The sequence below is a fragment of the Cibotium barometz genome, chromosome 56 (assembly GCF_041138505.1).
Source record: "Cibotium barometz isolate CiBa-2024 chromosome 56, ASM4113850v1, whole genome shotgun sequence".
Lineage (NCBI taxonomy): Eukaryota > Viridiplantae > Streptophyta > Polypodiopsida > Cyatheales > Cibotiaceae > Cibotium > Cibotium barometz.
In genome coordinates, this window is record NC_141101.1 from 24,513,045 (window position 1) to 24,532,962 (window position 19,918).

Below are 19,918 nucleotides of genomic sequence, written 5' to 3' on the forward strand. Positions count from 1 at the left end.
AAAGAGAGCTACTTGGACTCATTGGCTATTGGGAAAGGACACAAGTCTCGCTAAGAAAAAAGTTCTAATATTTTAAGTTATCAAATACACATGCTCATGGGAAGTGTGATTTTGAGGGATCTTCTAGTCATCAAAGAATGGATCTCTCTCACTTCAAATTGAAGTGTAAATATAATATTAAGTTGTTGATAGCGCATGTTAATAATGACTCCTCCAATAAATTTGGCACCATGTTAGGAAAGCTTTTATCATACTACTATTGTAAATGATGTCGGGCTGACAAGTTGCTCCTTTTTGTACAAGTACCCTTCTTTCACTTTCAAGGGAAAAGAACTAGACTATGGAAGAACCCAATTGGAGAGGCTAGTATACTAGTCAGAAATACTACGAGGAACTCCCACTACCATGTCTTCTTTGAAAGCTATCCAGCTATCTTGCTGGGCTTGGAAATCTCATGGGAGTATTGTCTTTGTCTGGCTAGTTTAGTTTTCTACCCTTGGCAGACATATTTAGGATGTTGGCCTCTTGTTGTTTTTGATTCTTGTTTTGACTTATATGTATGATGTAATCTGTTACATCACTCTTCCTCTCCTAGTTTAGATCAGGCGCTTGTAAACCTTTTGTGGCTTCCTCTCGTAATTGCTTGATTACTATACTATCCTTTTCCAAAAAAAGCCTCTACAAAAAAATCACTCTATATTATTTGGTAATTATTATTACCAAGCAATTGTTTTTTTTAAATATATTAATTTGATTTAGTATTTCATGTGCATTAGTGCTAACATTAATCATTTTTTATCCCATGCACAAGAAACAAAGTGACCTATAGGGAAGGAAGAGGAGATGTAGAAAAGTGTTATGTGAAATCTTTTTGTGATTCATCTAAATGTGTATGGCTTGTCGATATTAAACAATGCAAAATTTGTGTGATGGTTGCATAGTATATGTGGAGCTTTTGGGGCCACAAGAACAAGTATCAATGGTAAAGAACAAAGTATACAAGAAATGCACAACATTCTTACTAAGACATGGAGCCACCCAAAAAAATCCAAGCACATCCATTTTGGCCCCATACCCCAATGATGGATAAGTGCTCCCACCCTATACATGATGGCAACACATGAATATTGATTTACAAGCATCTAACATAGTTGGTAGTGTGCCCAATCAATTTACAAACTATCTTGCTTCAATATATGTCCCCATCCAATGTACACACCAAAATTGTATCCTTTCACACTATCATAAGTGTTGTTCATGGGGGCATGGTCAAGTGGCCTTGGGCCCATTATTCATATGAGACCATTCATTTTGTTACAATTAGCCCGCTATGGATCTAGAAAAAGGCATACATTTTGGGAAGATAAAAGTGGGTTAAATGGAGAGGATAATGGAGGATTTTGGGGGAATCAAGCTTGGATCCATATGCTTCTATTGTGCCTATAAAAGAGGCTCCATTTTTTGAATAAATTGATCTTGTTTATGTTGTGATATAACTCGTATGCCATTAGTTCTCTAATCTTCATCATTAGTCTTAAATCGTGTTTTTAATCATGATTTCTTCATGTTATGATCTTTTTTATCCCAATGCAACATCCAAGGTTGGAGTGAAATACCTATCATAATAACTATTGGAGAAGAATATGTGTTCATAATTGAAATGTGCAACGTAAAATTGCAATGGGTTTTGATGTGAGTAGTCTTGGCTAATCAACTGTGGGCTAGTTTCATAAATATGGCCTTTGATACACGTGCTAGTTAGAGTGTGGGAATTTGATAATAAAGGTGGAGCATTTCTAGCATGGGGAGGTTCTCTCTTTTGAAGTGGCACCCTCAATGATTAGTGCCATGTAATGGCCGAAACAAAACTATTGGATGGTTTAAATCAAGAGAAGTTACTCACGCATCATTTGTACATGTGAAAAGATAAATGTGAAGTATCTTGGAGATGCTTGGAATTTTGAAGCACTAGTTGGTGCTATAGTAAAGCAAGTTACCATCGCAACGAGGGGGGGGAGGGGGGGTTCACTTTATGAAAACCCCATATGTACGTGCAATTCAAGAGATATTCTTGTCCATGAATTTTTGACATTCTAAATACACTTTGCTTGTTGATATGGTGGTGGTAAAATTATTCTTTTTTGGTCATATGTGCATATTTTTTCACCTTTTCAATTAAAAATCTGATTGTTTCAATGATAGTCCTTTCAATATCATTCATATCTCAAGGAAACAAAGTTAGCAGAGACCCAATTTGGTGAAAAAGGTACCATACATTCTTTATTTATGTTGCACCTTAACAAGAGCTAAAGTTAATGCGTAGACTTTTACATGAGAGTACTCACATTAGAGCTGATGGCTCCAAATAGATTAAAGGCATAACAAAGTTAAAAGTCATTTGGAATCACCTTGCTCATTTGGTATTGCTAGAGATGGGGATGCCATTGAAAGCTCTTTTTGTACATAGGTGGGGAAAGACACGAGTGCTCTATATATTGCATAATAGTGAGAACTGGAGGTTTGAGACAATTTCGCACTCCCTTTTCACTATTTGATTTATTCTAAAAAGGTGTTTGTGTAAGTGCGAGAATGGAAGGTCTCTAATATGCAACTATAATCGATTTTCCTTGCACCCACTACAAAGGTTTCCTTTGGAAAGGGAGGGTGGTTATTAGGTAGGATCTTGAGAAGGTGCCAGTATGAGGATGTCATCAAACCATTTTAAACTACAGAGGCTGAGTCAAGCAGGGTGTGGCATGGTGTTGGGTATTTAAATGAGAGTTGGGTGGACATTACACATGACTAAATGACACATCATGAATCAAGACGGATCTAAGGATGAAAAAGGCGTCCTGATCTTGCCTAATCTAGACCGTCGGACAAGTGAACTAGGTGTGAACTAGGAGGGGGTAAACGGTGAAATCAGGGTATACTATGGGATTTTTGGGACTCGAGGGATTGAGCTCAATGCAAAAGAGGATTTGAACTCGGATCCGGCCGCTCAAGTTTTCATCATCTAACCACTATGCTATACTTTCTAGCAGGTTGTGGAGAGTGTTTTTAAATTTAAATCTTTGTATTTTTGTTCCCTAGTTCACTTTCTTGCCGGAAAATGTCTCCCTAGTTCACCCCGAGTTTCCCTGCGAGTTCACCCCTAGTTCATCCCAAGTTTACCCACAGTTCACCCGTAGTTCACTGGGGAATCCAACGACGTTGATCAAATCCCGATCGCGACGCCTCTTTTCAACCATAGATCTAGCCTGATTCATGATGTGTGACTTAGTCTCACGAGGGTGAGGATTGGGCACATTCACCCTGATTCATGATGTGTGACTTAGTCTCACGAGGGTGAGGATTGGGCTGTAACATAGGTGGGCATTGGAGTCACATTTGGGCGGGCAGAGGAAGGTGTGTTTAGGCAAGGGGGTTTTTCTTGGTTCTGCATTTGTTTGTGGCATGTTAGTTGAAGTTCCGAGCGTCTTGACATGGACATGGTCATGCTCAAATTTTAAATAGATTAACAAAACAATGGGTCCTCCCTTGGTGAAGTGCCGCCAGCACGCGGCCATCCTGCAACTGTCGCCCACCACCGCAGCTGCCTACTCCTTCATCACCTCGGTATGCTTACGATTCTCTTTTTTACTGCTTTTTCTCCACCCTTTTACTCGCCAATTCAGCTTGCAAAATACTTCAACTACTGGTTCATCCTATGTAGAGATATGGCTTTATATAAGTAGTTCACCATGATGAGGTCCAGGGCATGCAGACTGTCCAGGTTATCTCTTCCACCTCGCCCATTATTGGTCTTGATATTTGGGATTCTCATGCATTGCTTTGGTCTACAACCAAGGCAGAGCTTTTTGAACTTGGGGAATCAGGTATGATGCATATAGCAACACACATATACACATGGTCGCACCTGCACATATGTTGTATGTATATGTGTGTACTGGGGTGTGTGTATGTATGCATGCATGTGTATGCCTTCTCTTATACATGTTTATGCAAAGTATGATATTTGTTACTCTCCTTGTTATCATGATTAATATGCACATATGCATGTTTGTGTTTGTATGTAGTATGTGTTTATGTAAGTATGTATGCTGTCACTTATATTTATGTGAAGTATGATGAATGCATTACTCATTCATCATCCAAACTCAAAATAGGCCATCGTTTGGAGTTTTCTCTCCCTTCTTTAGGCAGTGAATACTTTGCCTTGCAAAGAAACTTCATTTTCAAGGCTCAAGGCACAACAATCGAAGTCTTTGATTTGCAGGTAATTGTCACGTTTTATCGAATACTAATCTGTTTGCTTCATGAGATTTCTGTAATTGTCTAAAATTTTTTCCCTCTTGAATATTGCATACACATAGGTTGTATCCATGCACATTATATGTATTTATCTGCACACATCATATGTATTTATCTGTACACATCTATATGTATGTATGTATGTCTGTCTGCATGTGTGCATGCATGCATATGTGTGTGTGTGTGTGCACGCGCGTGCGTGCGCATACTTCCTCCTATTGATGATGATGAATGCACCCATAAAATGTGTATCATACAATGTACAGGGTTCCCCTAATACATGGAGACTTGTTTGGGAATATGTACATAAGATGCATCCTGCTATCATGTTTTTTAAGGAGCATAACCAGCATGAATTTTCCGGCAAGACAAGTTCTTTGATGGTTATTGTATATACTACGCTGGCTTCGGTTCTTTTTGTGGTGTTTGTGTGTTGATCAAGCAGATTTTATAGCCTACAATGGCTTATAATGATCCAGATGGTAGACTGATTATTTTGTAGTGCATGCTCAATGGGGAGCTCAATGAGTTTGGCTGTGGCATTTTATCAGTTGGTATCCTTGGTTGTCCAATGCTCTTATTTGTGGGGATTTTAGTAACTCTCCTTCTCCTTAGGACAAGACTTGGGATCATTCTTATATTCTTGCTTCTGAGAGAGTGGCATGAAGAAATGTCGTGGTTGATCTTAGATTGAGAGATTTATGGACATCCACTTCTCCTGATAAGAGAGGTTTTACTTTTCACCATAATGCGCATTCGGATTATTGTGCAAGGTTGGATTGTTGGCACCTCTTGCATGCAGATTATGTTGGCACTTTTCCATGTCGTATGTGGATTGATTACTCTTCTTGGGCAGGAACAACCCTGGATGCTTATGATTGTAGCTCTCTGCTTTAATGTCAACACATATGCATTTGGCAAAACGGTAGCTTACTCATTGGGAACTTTTATTTGACTATGTGGAGGGTAAGGTTTTTGGATGTCCCTATGTATCTCGTCTCCTTGGAGACTGGAAGCTTGTTTTGCAATATATTCAGTGGTTGGGTAGACCTCCTGAGACTGGCAATACCTTGAGACAAGAAAGTATCTTTTGGAGCCATGTATTCCCTGCTCCTTTGGCTCTTCGTTCCCCTGTCAGAATGCATAGCGGAAATGAAGACAACTGCTGTAGAGAGCAAAACACAGATGGAAGACAGAGAGAGAAGCTGTGTAACTCTGCTATATACAGACAAGAAAATCCCGGATATACAACTGGGAAGTGTGGGGGGCAAGGGGCCATTTTATATGGCCCCAGGCTGCTAGTCGGCCAGTCTAAAACAGACCAATAGCAGCATGTGCTCATGACTAGCATCTGGGATGCTCACGACTTGCTCAAAGCTAGTCGGCCAGAACACCAGATCATAAGTCGGGTAGCACCACTCAGTCGGCCAGCATTAGAAGGTAGTTGACAGCCCTCCACATCTCAAGAAAAATGGAAAAAATACATGGAAGTGAGGAAAAATGGGGAAACACCAAAAACGGGCGGGCACACCCACAACAGAGGCCTTGGTGTAATATATAGACAGGAGATGACTGCGAACACCCCCTCTTAGCTCGTGGATGTGGAACCAACCCCAGTGAGCTCTGGAGTGTCACCGGAGCATAGCTTGAGGTAGAGACTTTGTGAAGAGGTCCGTTGCATTGTCCTCCATCAAACAATAAAGAAGCAAGATGTCACTAGACAAGATCTTCTCACGAACAAAGTGATATTGTATCTCTATATGCTTGGTCCGGCATGGAAGACAGGGTTCTGAGCAATAGCAATATAGCTCTGGGGTTATCACACTGGATGACCGTGGGCTCCTTATGTGGAAACCCAATCTCGCCAAGCAACCTCCGCAGCCACACAACCTCGCAAGCAGCACCACAAACAGTCCGGTACTCTGCCTCTGTGGACGACAAGGCAATAGTTGGTTGCCTCTTGCTGCTCCATTAAACAGCTCCTGAGCCAAGGGTAAAATTGGAGCTTGATGTAGATCTCCTCGTGTCTGGATCCCCTCCCCAATCTGAGTCACTCCAGCCTTGGAGTCGGACTCGGTCCTTCGTTTCACCTCCAGTGTCGTAGAAGAGTCAAGATCCTTCGTACCTTGCAGATATCGCAAGATCCGCAATCCTGCATCCCAATGAGACTTCAAAGGCATCTGCATGAACGAGCTCAATAGCCCCACAAGAAAGCTCAAGTCCAATCTGGTGTTCAGCAACCCGACCAGCTTCCGGTACAGAGAGGCATCAACTGGTCTTCTTGCTACTCATACTGAAGACTTCACTCAAGTGAGAGTGAAGAAGTTGCCGTGCAGAAGGTGGTGAATTTTTCAAGCTACTATTGTAGAGGATCAGAATGGGAAGATCGTGATGCTGCTGATTGAGAGGAACCGCTCACTGCTGTGAGGTCCTTCTTGTGAAGATACTGAAGGTAGTGAAGGTCATGAAGGCTTGAGGTGCTTGTGGAACTTCAATCAACTTTAGTTCATCAATGAGTTTTCTAAATCCTTGCCATCAACTTCTTTGTTTGCTGATGTACTTGTGAGCTGAGTGCAGTCATCATCATGCTCACTAGTATGACTATTAACATTAGCAAAAATTAGTGTGCTCTACTTGTGTAATCACTTCTAATCGTTGTACTGGGATCAATTTGGGTCAGCAAAGCCAAGACCAGTTTCGAGAATGTGGGGGTTTGGCAATTGTTGGTGTCTCCTGGTGGCATGAATGTGTTGTTTTTTTCCAGATATTCTGCTATATGTGTGTTTATCTGTGTGAAGTGAAAGAGTGCACAGAGCAGAAGTAGAGTGGCACTAGAATGTGCTGAACAGAGAGTGCAAGAGAGAGAGAGAGAGAGAGATATGGAGAGAACTATGCTGAATATACTGAAGCAAAACAGTCCCAAGCAAGAGACACAGATAGTCTCATAAGTGAGGGAGCAAAATATGTACAAGATTGAATGAGAAAAGAGAGGCCAGCACCCACTATTTATAGTGAGGTTATGCTAGCCGACTGGAGCTGATAAACAGACTGACTGGAGCTAATGGACATGGCCGACTGGTAAATGTTATGGGAAAAATCCCAGAAAAATAGTAGGGGTGGCCAGCCCACAAGCAAGGGCCATGCAAAAAGGGACCAAATGGCCACCATAAAAGAGCAAAATCTGGGGATGAATGTGTTAACACCTCCTCTCAGCACACCAGATGCTGAACAAACTCCGAGAATCCGAAGATGAGGAGCCAAGGAAGCCTGAGAAACCGGCTTGGTGAACAAATCTGTAGCATTCTCCGCGGAAGGACAATACTCCAAACGCAAATCTCCAGCAAGAACCCGTTCACGAACATAGCGATACTGAATCTCAATGTGTTTCGTACGAGCATGAAACACAGGGTTCTTGGCGATGGCGATGGAACTCTGATTGTCACACCAAAGAAGAGTAGATCCGGTAGGAGGACAGCCGAGCTCCTCCAATAATCTCCGCACGGTACTCCGCCTCGGTAGAGGAAAGCGCCACAGTAGGCTGCTTTTTACTGCTCCAAGAAATGGCTCCAGACCCAAGTGAAAAAACACAACCAGTGGTCGAACGCCGTGTATCTGGATCTCCAGCCCAGTCTGAGTCAGACCATCCAACAAGAGTGCGTCCTTGGCCATAAAAGATGCCAAAATTTAGAGTGCCACGCAAGTACCGAAGAACTCTGAGAGCACACTGCCAATGCTGCTGATGGGGTTTGGATGAGAAGGAACTCAATAAACTGACTGGGAAGCATATGTCCAATCGGGAGTAGGTCAACCATACCAAACAACCGACGAGAACCCGATACTGTCCCTGATCAGTCCCTAGAGAAGCATCAAGTGAAGAAAGCTTCTCACCAATATCCATAGGAGAAGATACTGGTTTGCACCCAGTCATCTGAAATCTGTCGAGAATCTCCCGAGTGTACTTTTGCTGCTGAGAGAAGAAAATGCCCTTCGAGGTCTGCCAAATCTCAAAGCCAAGAAAATAATGCAAGAGGCCAAGATCCATCATCTCAAACTCTGTCTCCATTTCATCCATAACAGAACGGATCCGCACAGAATAAGAACCTGTGAAGATGAGGTCATCAACATAGACCACAATGATAACAATCAACCCCCTCTCAAGGAGGATAAATGTTTTATGCATGGTTGCCCCTAGGCCTTAGTGGCCCCTAGGGAACTTTAATATTTATTAAAGTTGGGGCCCTAGGATAAGTTTGGAGAGGGGGCAACTCCACTTTTGGAGTGCATGCCTCTCTCACAACTTTCTCTCTCTAGCTTTTGGGAGTCGTGCAAGAAAGAAGCGTGGAGAAGAAACGTGGGACTTCTGGCTGCTGAAGAGAAGTCTGATTGCTGCTGTTTTTCTGTTCACATCTGCCCGTACAGTCCACGTGTGCAGCCCGTACAGAGTTGTACGACTGCAGGTACAGTACGGCTGTCTTCTCTGCTGCAAGCTTTGCTGGTACAGGCGGCGTTGACAGAGGTTGAGCAGGTACAGGCGGCGCTGTGGGTGCTGCTGCAGGTTATGTTGCAGGTACAGTGTACGGACAGCTGTACGGACAGAGCAGGTACAGGCGGCGTTGACTGGCTGAGCAGGTACAGTCGGGTAAAGAGACTGGTTGCAGGCAGCGCATGCAAGTACAGTGACATGTGGTCTGTACGGACTGGTACAATGCAGATTTTATGGTCTGTACAGTCAGGTACAGCACTGAAGTGGATGCAGAGAGGACGGTACAGTGGATGCAGAGAGGACGGTACAGACAGGTACACCCACACGTGTGAAGCAAAGTTGATGAAACAAGTATGCAAGTACAGACTGGTACAATCACTTCCTCCGGTGCAGATCCACGAGCTGATTTTGGTAAGCTCTGAATTTGTTCATCTACCTTTCTTTCCATTAGCTTATGTCTGCTGCAGATTTGTACTATCTGGCCCCTTGTGAGAGGAGGGGTATGGCAGATTGAAAAGGGTGGAAACAGAGATTGGGCCAGTGAATGTATGTTTGTGCTAAGTTGTGGGATCATGTGCATGAGATATGCCAGATGTATGCTCAAGGCTGTCCTGCTGAATAGTCTTGGCTGATCAGAGGGAAGCACAGAGTGTTGCTTTGAGACACAGATCTGTGTGTGTAGATCCTCTGTGCTAAGAGGTATTGTGGGCTGCTAGATTGGACATACATGTGTATTCTCTTGGCTGGTTTTGTTGTACTCAGCCTTACATATTTTTGAAATTGAATAAAGAAATACCGCAAGGGGCGCCAAGCTTTGGGGCCAACAGGTGTCGTTCTATTTTCAGATTTGGGGCACTCTAGCTCCAATCATATTTGTTTTCATATCTGGACTACAAGTGGAAGGGTGACTGCTAGTCTACCGCACTTTGGTTTCTACCAGAGGCCGGTTTCAAGGTTCCGTTGCCGGGACCAATCATCAACTTTCTTAAGGGGGTGAGCTCGTGGTTGACTCGAGGAAAGTCATCGCTGAAAAATTCAGCAACATGTCTGATACAGAAGATGAGTACTTCTATCATGAAGAGGAAGAGCAAGAGACCTCTCTTGAGAGAAATGAATCTGAGGATAATCTTGCAGGAGAACAGGCTGTAGATGTTGAGCAATATGAGGATGTAACACAGCCAGAAGATGTACTTGGTAAAGAGGATGATGATGCTCGGTTTAAAGATCATTTGGCTGGTGCTATGGATGTATTTATGCAGCTCACACAAAGTGAGAAGTTTGCTGAATTTATGAGATCCCGCACAGAGCCCGAAAAGAAGAAGAAGAAGGTGCGTTCTAAGAACCTTCCTCAGGGTCATAGTGGTGCCATCCCACAGGATCCATCTTTTGGACAGTTTCCGAACATGCAGCATGCTTATGGTGCTAACTCTTAGAGTTCCTTCTTTGGACAGCCATCTATTCCTCAGCAGACTATGCATCCAGGTTATTTTTGTGGTGGCTCGGTGTTCCAATCTATGACTGGGGGTTATCCTCAGGGAGGCATGGGTATGCCAGGGCCTTTTGGAGCTAATTTTCAGCCTAGAATGCAGGGGAATATGTATGGTGGTATGCAGTCTGGTATGCAAGGAAATATGTTTGGGGGCATGCAACCTGGAATGCAAGCAAATATGTATGGTGGCATGCAGCCAGGTATGCATAATGGAATGTTTGGAAACATGGCTGGAATGTATGGTATGCCAGGTGTGGGAATGGGAAATGTTGACCCTATGATGGGCATGAATGTGTCAGAATCGTGTATGCGGAAGCTTAACACACGCAGTGAGAGAGAGAGAGAAGTTGACGCAGAGAGAGACAAGTGGACGAACAGCCTGAACTTTATTAGCAATGAAGATAAGATTTACAATGGAAGGCAAGGATATTTATACCCACACAAGGGAGTTGGCCGACTCAATATGATAATTAAACCCAATAAAAGTCCACCTAGGCCAGCTGGCATTCCCACGTGAGATACTATTTTTAACACCCTCTCTGTAGCTCATAGTGGGCATAGATGAACAAGCCAAATCGATGTAGATGCAACCATGGACACTCCAGCACTGCAGTTACTGGATACACCTCGGAGAACGCACCAATCAACATGTCTTCACAAGAAATGCCATCTTGAGCTTTAGCTGCCACATAGAATAATGAATTGTAGACAACTCCACATCCATGATCCCCCATTCGTTGAACTGCGAACACATCACGTTCAAAAAATCCTCTGAACCTTGAACTGTCGACACACGACGCCCAAAATTCTGCTACACAATGAACCAGGAACTCATCCCATCCATAGTCTGCTACCAATGAACTACGAACACATCACGTCCATAGATTTGTCAAGCTGTTCCATGCCAGGTGCATGTGCCTTGAACTCCGACACACGGGTCCAAATCACCTGTTTGAGAGCTCAGAATAGCCCTCTCTTCCACTCACGTGTCTCTCTCTGGCTGAAGCATGTGGTGGAACTGTTATACAACTAGAATGCAGAATCCTTAGCCAATGTGGCTTGGACCACATAAGCTCGATTATGGAATTCCAATTCCTTTCTAGTATCACTGTCACGATTGTCTGCCTTCTGTCTTCCTCTAGCTTGGAATGTTTGCTCCGAATCTTCCACTGAGTTGGATGCATACACTTTACCTTGGGACATTAATATTGTCTCATCATCTTCTTTGGAGACTATATCATGTTCCTGAAGAAGCTTTCTAAAGATCAAAGCAGCCACCTGTAGACTGGATAACATGATGAATGTTGTGTGGTTCATAGCCAATAGCTCATAATGGATGATCTTTGCCTTCATTGGATATGACTCTAGGATCAAATCCCTATGCGCAAAATCCATTCCATCAAGCTTGTTGTCTTGTTTGATGACCTCGGAGGTGAGCGATGGAAGCTCGATGAATGACTTCTTGGGATTAGAGCACCTTAGGGAAGCTAATGCATAAGCAGAAGTAAGGGCCTCACTGCCGATCCAGCTAAGCACATTGCTACCATAGCGATTGAAAGGGTGGCATTCCCAAGCGCCAGTAGCCTTGTCCTGCCGGCGCACAAGCTCCTGCTCTGCTGTTCTCGTGAGCTTCTCTGCCAGGCTACACAGAGAGCATGCCCGAATGCGCATAGCTCGCTCTCTTAGCCTCTCCTCCAGCGCCCTCCTTATCGTACTCTTTCCATCAAAGTGCTCTTTACAGCCGTGCACCAGCCTAGCCATACTCAGCAGAAACAAAAAACCGCTACACGCGAGCTGCCCTCTTCTTTTGCAAGAGCCTAACGATTGACTCGAGCTGCCGCTCACGCTCCACGCGAACTCGTGGTCCTGGCGCTCTGTCCTCCTCGGGAAGAGCACCCGTCACGTTCTGCCTCCTGCACAGCCTGCGTGCTTGCTCTGCGCTCTTCTCTTCCGTGCCAAGGTCACGAGCTTTCCAGCTGAGAAAACGCAGCCCTTTGCCTTCCTTCTCCTTCTGCTCCTTGCGTACAGCCGAGGATCAAGAGCTTAGCTCTGATACCATGTCAGAATCGTGTATGCGGAAGGTTAACACACGCAGTGAGAGAGAGAGAGAGAAGTTGACGCAGAGAGAGACAAGTGGACGAACAGCCTGAACTTTATTAGCAATGAAGATAAGATTTACAATGGAAGGCAAGGATATTTATACCCACACAAGGGAGTTGGCCGACTCAATATGATAATTAAATCCAATAAAAGTCCACCTAGGCCAGCTGGCATTCCCACGTGAGATACTATTTTTAACAGAATGTTGGGGGCAGCAATCTTGCGAAGCCACTTCCATATGATAATCTAACACCTATGGGAAAAGCGAAGGATTATAAGGAAGGGGGAGCTGCTGTGAAGTTTGATACATTCAGTGGAGCCAAAGATAAATTAAAAGCACTTACCTTTTTACAGTAGTTTGATGCTGCTTTTTCTGGTGGAAATTACATAGAGTCCTCTAAGGTGAGGAAAGCTGCCACTTTTCTCAAGGGCAATGCTTTGCAGTGGTGGTCTACTCTTCTTTTGCAGGGCATAGCACCCACTACTTGGGTACAATTTAAACAGGTTTTCTCTTTCGTATGGCTCACATCTACATTTGAGGTGGATGTTATGACTGCATGGCACAAGTTGGATGCTTCAGAATGTGACAATTTGGAAGATTATAACAAGAAGTTTTGGGAAGCTTTACTCCCAGTGACCTGTTACCGTGCTGTGCCTTTGTCTGAGCAGGTAGAGAAGTATTGTTGTGGGCTGCCCAAGGAGGTGCGAGATTATTGTATCAAGACTTGAGTAACGAACATGTCACAGATGATAGAGAATGCTATGACAGCTAATGCGTTACTCACTGGAGGATCATTTGGGTTTAAAGGAAGTAAGAACTCGAGTAAGAAAGCTAAAAAATCTGGGCATGCTTCTCGTGATACTAAAGGGTCTTCAGAGACGAGGTATGCCAATGCCCAAGAGAACTTCTGAGGAAAGAGAGGCTTTGAGAGATGCTCGGAAATGTTTTTACCGTACTGAAGAGGGACATATGTCATTTAATTGTCCCAAGAGAAAGTCCCAAAAGGACTCTGACAATAAAGGAGAGCCCAAGTCAAAGAAACCAAAACCTTCTGCAGGGTTAGTTCGTGATCTTGTTGGGGAACAGCCAGGTGGAGAAGAGACAGAGTTGTGTAGGGCATGGGGCGAAGTGCGAGATCAGAATGCCTTGATATTCTTTGACACAGGTGCTAGAGCCAACTTCATTTCACCAGATTTGGTTGGCCGATTGGGGATTCGTGCAGAGGAGATGGGGCCGTTATATGAGGCTAACATGGCTTGTCCAGGGTATTCAGAACCCGTCACTCCTATCATTGGGAAGCTCAGGCTTCATTTGCAGGGTTATGTGGACAGCGAAGAGTTTTTCATCATGCCTCTTGATGGCTGTGATGTTTTGTTGGGTATGCCATGGTGCCACAGAGTACATGCGGTGGTGGATACTTACAATAGGAAAATCACTCTGACTCATAGAGGGAAAGAACATGTTTTGGATGTAAAACTTAAAGGGGAATCTGTTCCTATTGTATTTGCTTCGGCAATTTCATCAGTAATGAAAAAGCATCTTTCCGCGTACTTGATTTATGTAAAGGATGCACAAGATGATGAGTCTAAGTCTAATTTGTCAATGTTAGATAAGGACAGGACTGATTTCTTATGTGGGTTCCAAGATTGTTTTTCCGAGTCATTGCCAGGAGAACTTCCTCCTGAGAGGCCAGAAGATCATGCCATTGATCTAATTCTTGGTAGTACTCCACTGAATAGACCGCCGTACTGTGTTAGTGCAGCCCAACAGGAAGAGATTATGAATCAAGTGCAGGAGCTTTTGAATAAAGGGTTGATACAGCCTAGCTCATCACCCTTTTGCTCACCTGTACTCTTAGTGCAAAAGAAGGATGGATCTTGGCGCATGTGTATTGATTACAGGGCGCTGAATAAGAATACCATCAAGAATCGATTCCCCATACCGAGGATCGATGACATTTTGGACCGCTTACAGGGCGGCACAGTCTTTAGTCGCATTGACTTGAAAAGTGGGTATCATCAGATAGGAATTAGACCCGAGGATGTGCATAAGACAGCATTCCGAACTACGTTTGGGTTGTATGAGTTCTTGGTTATGCCCTTTGGTTTGACAAATGCACCTGCCACATTTAACAGAATGATGGACAGGATTTTCAGGCCTCATAGAGCGTTTGTGGGCACATTCTTTGATGATATGATTGTGCATTCACAAACTGAGGAAGAGCATAGAAGGCATTTGGCCATTGTGTTTGCAGAACTCAGGAACCATAGGTTGGTTGTTAATGGCAAAAAGAGTGAGTTCTTTTTGCAAGAGATACATTTCTTGGGGCATATTGTGTCTAAGCATGGAGTCCGTATGGATCCAGCAAAGGTGGAAGCAATTCTTAATTGGCCAGATTTGAGGATTGTGCATGATGTACGCAGCTTTCTAGGATTGTGTTCCTATTACAGGCGGTACATACGGTACTTTGCTGAAATTGCCTTGCCCTTCATGCCTTAACAAAGAAGGCACCGTTTAGATGGGCTGATCGGGAAATTACAGCATTCAAAAAGCTCAAAGAAAAGCTTACTTCGGATCCAGTATTGGTGCTACCGGACCTCTGAAAGGCTTTTATTGTCCAATGTGATGCATGCGGAAGTAGCATTGGTGCAGTTCTCATGCAAGAGGGACATGTGATAGCCTATGAGAGTAGGATATTGCAAGATGCCGAGAAGCATTTACAGGTTTATGAGAAAGAGATGTTGGTTGTAATTCACGCTCTTTCTACATGGAAACACTACTTGCTTGGGGTTGATTTCACTGTGCAGACAGATCATCAGACCTTGCGTTATTTCCTCACGCAAACTAAGCTTTTAGAGAAGCATCTGCGTTGGGCAAACTTTTTGTCTATGTTTCACTTTCAGATTGTGCAGAAGGTAAAAAGAATGTAGTGGCAGATGCTTTGTCACGCAAGCCACAAGTCTCTGCAGTTTCAGTTGCTTATCATCATGAGCTTGATGAAATGAAAGAGCAGTATGCCCATGATGAGGATTTTGAAAGGTTGTATGATCAGATGTCTGAGGGTCAGCGGCATGAGCATTACACTCTTAGAGATGGGTTTTTATTGATGTTGGCAGACTGTGTGTTACCAGGCCATTGCGACTCAAGGTTATGATTGAAAGTCATGCTCCACCGTATGCAGGTCATAGAGGTATTGACGCCACGGTAAAAGCATTGGAGACTTTCTTTTATTGGCCAACCTTGAGAAGAGATGTTGATGCCTTTGTGCGGCAATGCATCGTATGTCAGAAGGTAAAGTTTGACCGTCAAAAGACACTAGGGTTATTACAGCCTTTACCTATTCCAGATAGACCTTGGGAGAGCATTGCCATGGATTTTATATTTGATCTTCCACGGACACAAACGGGCAATGATGGCATTTGGACTATCATATGCAGGTTCAGTAAGCAGGCTCATTTCATTCCCGTGCGTAAGACGATCAAAGTGGATCATATGGTGAAGTTGTATGGCGAACATCTTCAAGTATCATGGCTTGCCCACGTCTATCATTAGTGACCGTGATCCACGGATGACGAGTTTGTTCTGGAGAGGGTTGTTTGACAACATGGATACAACTCTCAAGTTTTCATCATCATTTCATCCACAAACAGATGGTCAGTCTCAGAAGAGGCTAACTCTACAGTGTTGGATCTTCTTAAGTGTTATGTGTCAGAGCACAAGCAACAATGGGAAAAGTATCTTCCTTTGGTGGAGTTTGCATATAACAACACTGTATATACCTCGACAGGCAAGGCGCCTTTTGAGATTGTGGAAGGAGGGAAGAAGGTACCACCCATTTTGCATACAAAGGATAAGATCTTTGAGGCTGATCAGTATGTCAAAAACATGGATGAAGCTTATCGGAGAGTTAAGTTGGCACTCCAGAAAACTCAGCAGAAGCAAAAGAAAGCCGCAGACCGTCATAGACGTGTTTTAGAGTTTGCATTGGGTGATTGGGTTCTTTTGCTTTGAAAAGGCTAGACTCAAGAAGATGAAGGGTAAAGAGCGCTTATTCCCTAAGTTGAGCATGCGTTATTATGGGCCTTTTCAGGTATTGGAAAAGATTGGTGAGATAGCCTATCGTTTGAAGCTACCAGATCACTGGAGGATTCATAATGCTTTTCACGTGAGTATCCTTAGACCTTTCCGTGGGGATGTGCCTGAGGATGTATCAGATGAGGCTTAGCCGGAAGTTGAGGAACTTGATGAGGTTCTTATTCCAGAGCAGATACTGGCACATAAGGAAAGAAAGGTACGAGGTAAAGTTTCCCGTTGCTATCTTGTGAAGTTCAAGAACTATTCACCGATGGATGCGAAGTGGATGGAGGAAGGTGACTTAACAGATTCACCTTAGGTTTTACAGCTTTATCTCGATGCCTTTGAGTTAGAGCCAACTCTTGTTGTGGCTCATTCAGGTTCAGCAGAGCATGGGTCTGGAGCATTGCCTGATGCTCAAGAGGGGGATAGCACCTCCACTCCCTTGATACAGACAGGCTCAAATGACATCTAGAGGTCGCTTGGTGCAGTTTTTATCTCACCCGAAGGTACTGATGGCTGACAGTATATCTGTTTATGAGACTTCTATGATATATGTGTACTAGTCACATGGGATATTGTGGTTGTGTATGGTTCACAGTGGTATACAACTTGGACTACTACTACGCCATTGGTTTGCAGTGAATGATGTTGATACATGTGCATGGCTTAGAGAGATTGGAACGCTGATCTTGCCATTTTGTATATTTCACTTTGGATATTTTGCTGTATCACCAGAATGCAATCGAGGACGCTTGCCATTTTTCAAGAGGGGGGTATGTCATGGCCCTGTGAAAATGGAACAGCACAAGTGTGGGCATGGTGGTTGCTGAGTCAAAATATTAAATGATTTACATTTTGGGTGCCCGGACAGAGATAATGATGTGTGGACATCTCCAGGTGTGAAGGGGGGAACTAGAACATTAATAATTTAATGTTTTATGCATGGTTGCCCCTAGGCCTTAGTGGCCCCTAGGGAACTTTAATATTTATTAAAGTTGGGGCCCTAGGATAAGTTTGGAGAGGGGGCAACTCCACTTTTGGAGTGCATGCCTCTCTCACAACTCCACTTTTGGAGAGGGGGCAGGGAATTACTCTCCAGAGAGCAGAGACACTTAGAGCCCGCAGGAGACAGAGGACACCTGGCTTTCGGACACCACGTCTATACCAGAGAGAGATGACAGAGATCAGAGCTCAGTTTCACAGAGAGGGTGCGGAGCGACTGGCTCGCTTCTGAGCACACCCAGGCATGTTCTTCAGGGAGCTGTGGACACCCCCTTCACTGATGTATACCATTTTATACCCCCACCCAAGCATGTTCTTCAGGGAGCTGTGGACACCCCCTTCACTGATGTATACCATTTTATACCCCCAGTATGGTACAGGATGGAGCTAGCTAGGTTGCATATCATGATTGTATACTCCATGCATATAGCTCTGCATTCTCCTAGTAGTAGAGCTCCATCCTCTGCACACCCAGATTCAGCTTTTTTTGTTCAGTACTTTTTCATTTTGTTGGGATGACAGAGGATACCCCATACAGGTACTCCGATTTGTCTCATAGGCCGAGTTCGGTCTTTTGGAAGACGTTAATAAAATCTTTCTTTCTTTCTTTCTTTCTAGCTTTTGGGAGTCGTGCAAGAAAGAAGCGTGGAGAACAAACGTGGGACTTCTGGCTGCTGAAGAGAAGTCTGATTGCTGCTGTTTTTCTGTTCACATTAGCCCGTACAGTCCACGTGTGCAGCCCGTACAGAGTTGTACGACTGCAGGTACAGTACGGCTGTCTTCTCTGCTGCAAGCTTTGCTGGTACAGGCGGCGTTGACAGAGGTTGAGCAGGTACAGGCGGCGCTGTGGGTTCTGCTTGCAGGTTCTGTTTTGCAGGTACAGTGTATGGACAGCTGTACGGACAGAGCAGGTACAGGCGGCGCTGACTGGCTGAGCAGGTACAGTCGGGTATAGAGACTGGTTGCAGGCAGCGCATGCAAGTACAGTGACACGTGGTCTGTACGGACTGGTAATGTGCAGATATTATGGTCTGTACAGTCAGGTACAGCACTGAAGTGGATGCAGAGAGGAAGGTACAGACAGGTACACCCACACGTGTGAAGCAAAGTTGTTGAAACAAGTGTGCAAGTACAGACTGGTACAATCACTTCCTCCGGTGCAGATCCACGAGCTGATTTTGGTAAGCTCTGAATTTGTTCATCTACCTTTCTTTCCATTAGCTTATGTCTGCGTACTATCTGGCCCCTTGTGAGAGGAGGGGTATGGCAGATTGAAAAGGGTGGAAACAGAGATTGGGACAGTGAATGTATGTTTGTGCTGAGTTGTGGGATCATGTGCATGAGATATGCTAGATGTATGCTCAAGGCTGTCCTGCCGAATAGTCTTGGCTGATCAGAGGGAAGCACAGAGTGTTGCTTTGAGACACAGATCTGTGTGTGTAAGTCCTCTGTGCTAAGAGGTATTGTGGGCTGCTAGATTGGACATACAGGTGTATTCTCTTGGCTGGTTTTGTTGTACTCAGCCTTACATATTTTTGAAATTGAATAAAGAAATACCGCAAGGGGCGCCAAGCTTTGGGGCCAATAGGTGTCGTTCTATTTTCAGATTTGGGGCACTCTAGCTCCAATCATATTTGTTTTCATATCTGGACTACAAGTAGAAGGGTGACTGCTAGTCTACCGCACTTTGGTTTCTACCAGAGGCCGGTTTCAGGACTGCCCTTTTCCTTTCGCCCCACAACGTCCATCTGATATATGGGCCACCGCTGAGAAGAAGGAAGGGCAAGAACGGTCCGAATCGTGGTCATCCTAGCTGTCGGTGCAAAGGTATCGTGATAGTCGATGCCAGGCCGCTGAGCATAACGCTTAGCCACAAGTCTGGCTTTGTGTTTGTCCACCGACCCGAGGCTGTGTATGTGTGTGTGTGTGTAGCTCCGCGAAAAAGCTTGTGTGTGTGGTGCGCTCGCCTGCGACCCTGTTCGACTGCTCGCCTGCGACCCTGTTCGACTGCTCGCCTGCGACTCTACTCGCTTGTGAGCCTGCGACTCTGTTCGCCTGCGAACCTGCGACTGTCCTCGCCTGCGTCTCTGCTCGACTCTGCTCGCCACTTACCTGTCTGATAAAGCCGGCGACCACATGAAAGAATCTGTCCAGCGACAGCGTGAGTCTTCTCTGTGCCGCTGAGTGTGTTCACTCGCCCCTGTGTGTGCTGCGTTGTACATCTCTGTTTGTGTCTGTACGCGCGTGCGTGCGTACTGTGTGTGTGTGCGTGCTTTTGTGTGTGTGTGTGTGTGTCAGCCAGCCCGACTCTTGTTCTACAGCAACGTTCTACAGCAGCAGTACTTCCTCGTCTGCAGCAGCATTAGGGTTTCTACTTCATTTGGGGCTTGCAGCAGATTCGGCCAGTGGTACCGCAGCAAATTCTTGTCTGCAGCAGCAATAGGGCTTACAG

The 19,918-nt window shown here is 44.5% G+C and overlaps 2 protein-coding genes across 16 annotated transcripts in view; both read left to right on the forward strand.

The window, feature by feature from the left end:
• The first annotated feature begins 3,407 nt into the window (after nucleotides 1–3,407).
• Nucleotides 3,408–19,918, forward strand: part of LOC147607047 (uncharacterized) — a 151,514-nt gene continuing 135,003 nt past the window's right edge. For 8 of the 15 annotated variants that reach the window (XR_015264913.1, XM_086791589.1, XM_086791598.1 and 5 more), the window contains exons 1-3: nucleotides 3,408–3,618; nucleotides 3,758–3,878; nucleotides 4,170–4,279. Coding sequence is in view for 10 of the 15 variants with exons in the window: in XM_086791589.1 (XP_086647715.1) it covers nucleotides 3,529–3,618; nucleotides 3,758–3,878; nucleotides 4,170–4,279 (321 nt within the window). In the remaining 5 variants the exon portion in view is untranslated. Of the gene's footprint in view, nucleotides 3,619–3,715; nucleotides 3,879–4,163; nucleotides 4,280–19,918 lie in introns of those variants that run through there. The other 7 variants (XM_086791590.1, XM_086791594.1, XM_086791602.1 and 4 more) reach the window with 5 other exon arrangements.
• LOC147607048 (uncharacterized) lies at nucleotides 12,344–19,909 on the forward strand. Its single transcript, XM_086791126.1, has 6 exons — nucleotides 12,344–12,356; nucleotides 13,445–14,395; nucleotides 18,085–18,230; nucleotides 18,275–18,377; nucleotides 18,488–18,550; nucleotides 19,824–19,909. Exons 1-6 carry the CDS (start codon nucleotides 12,344–12,346, stop codon nucleotides 19,907–19,909), a joined length of 1,362 nt encoding a protein of 453 aa, XP_086647252.1.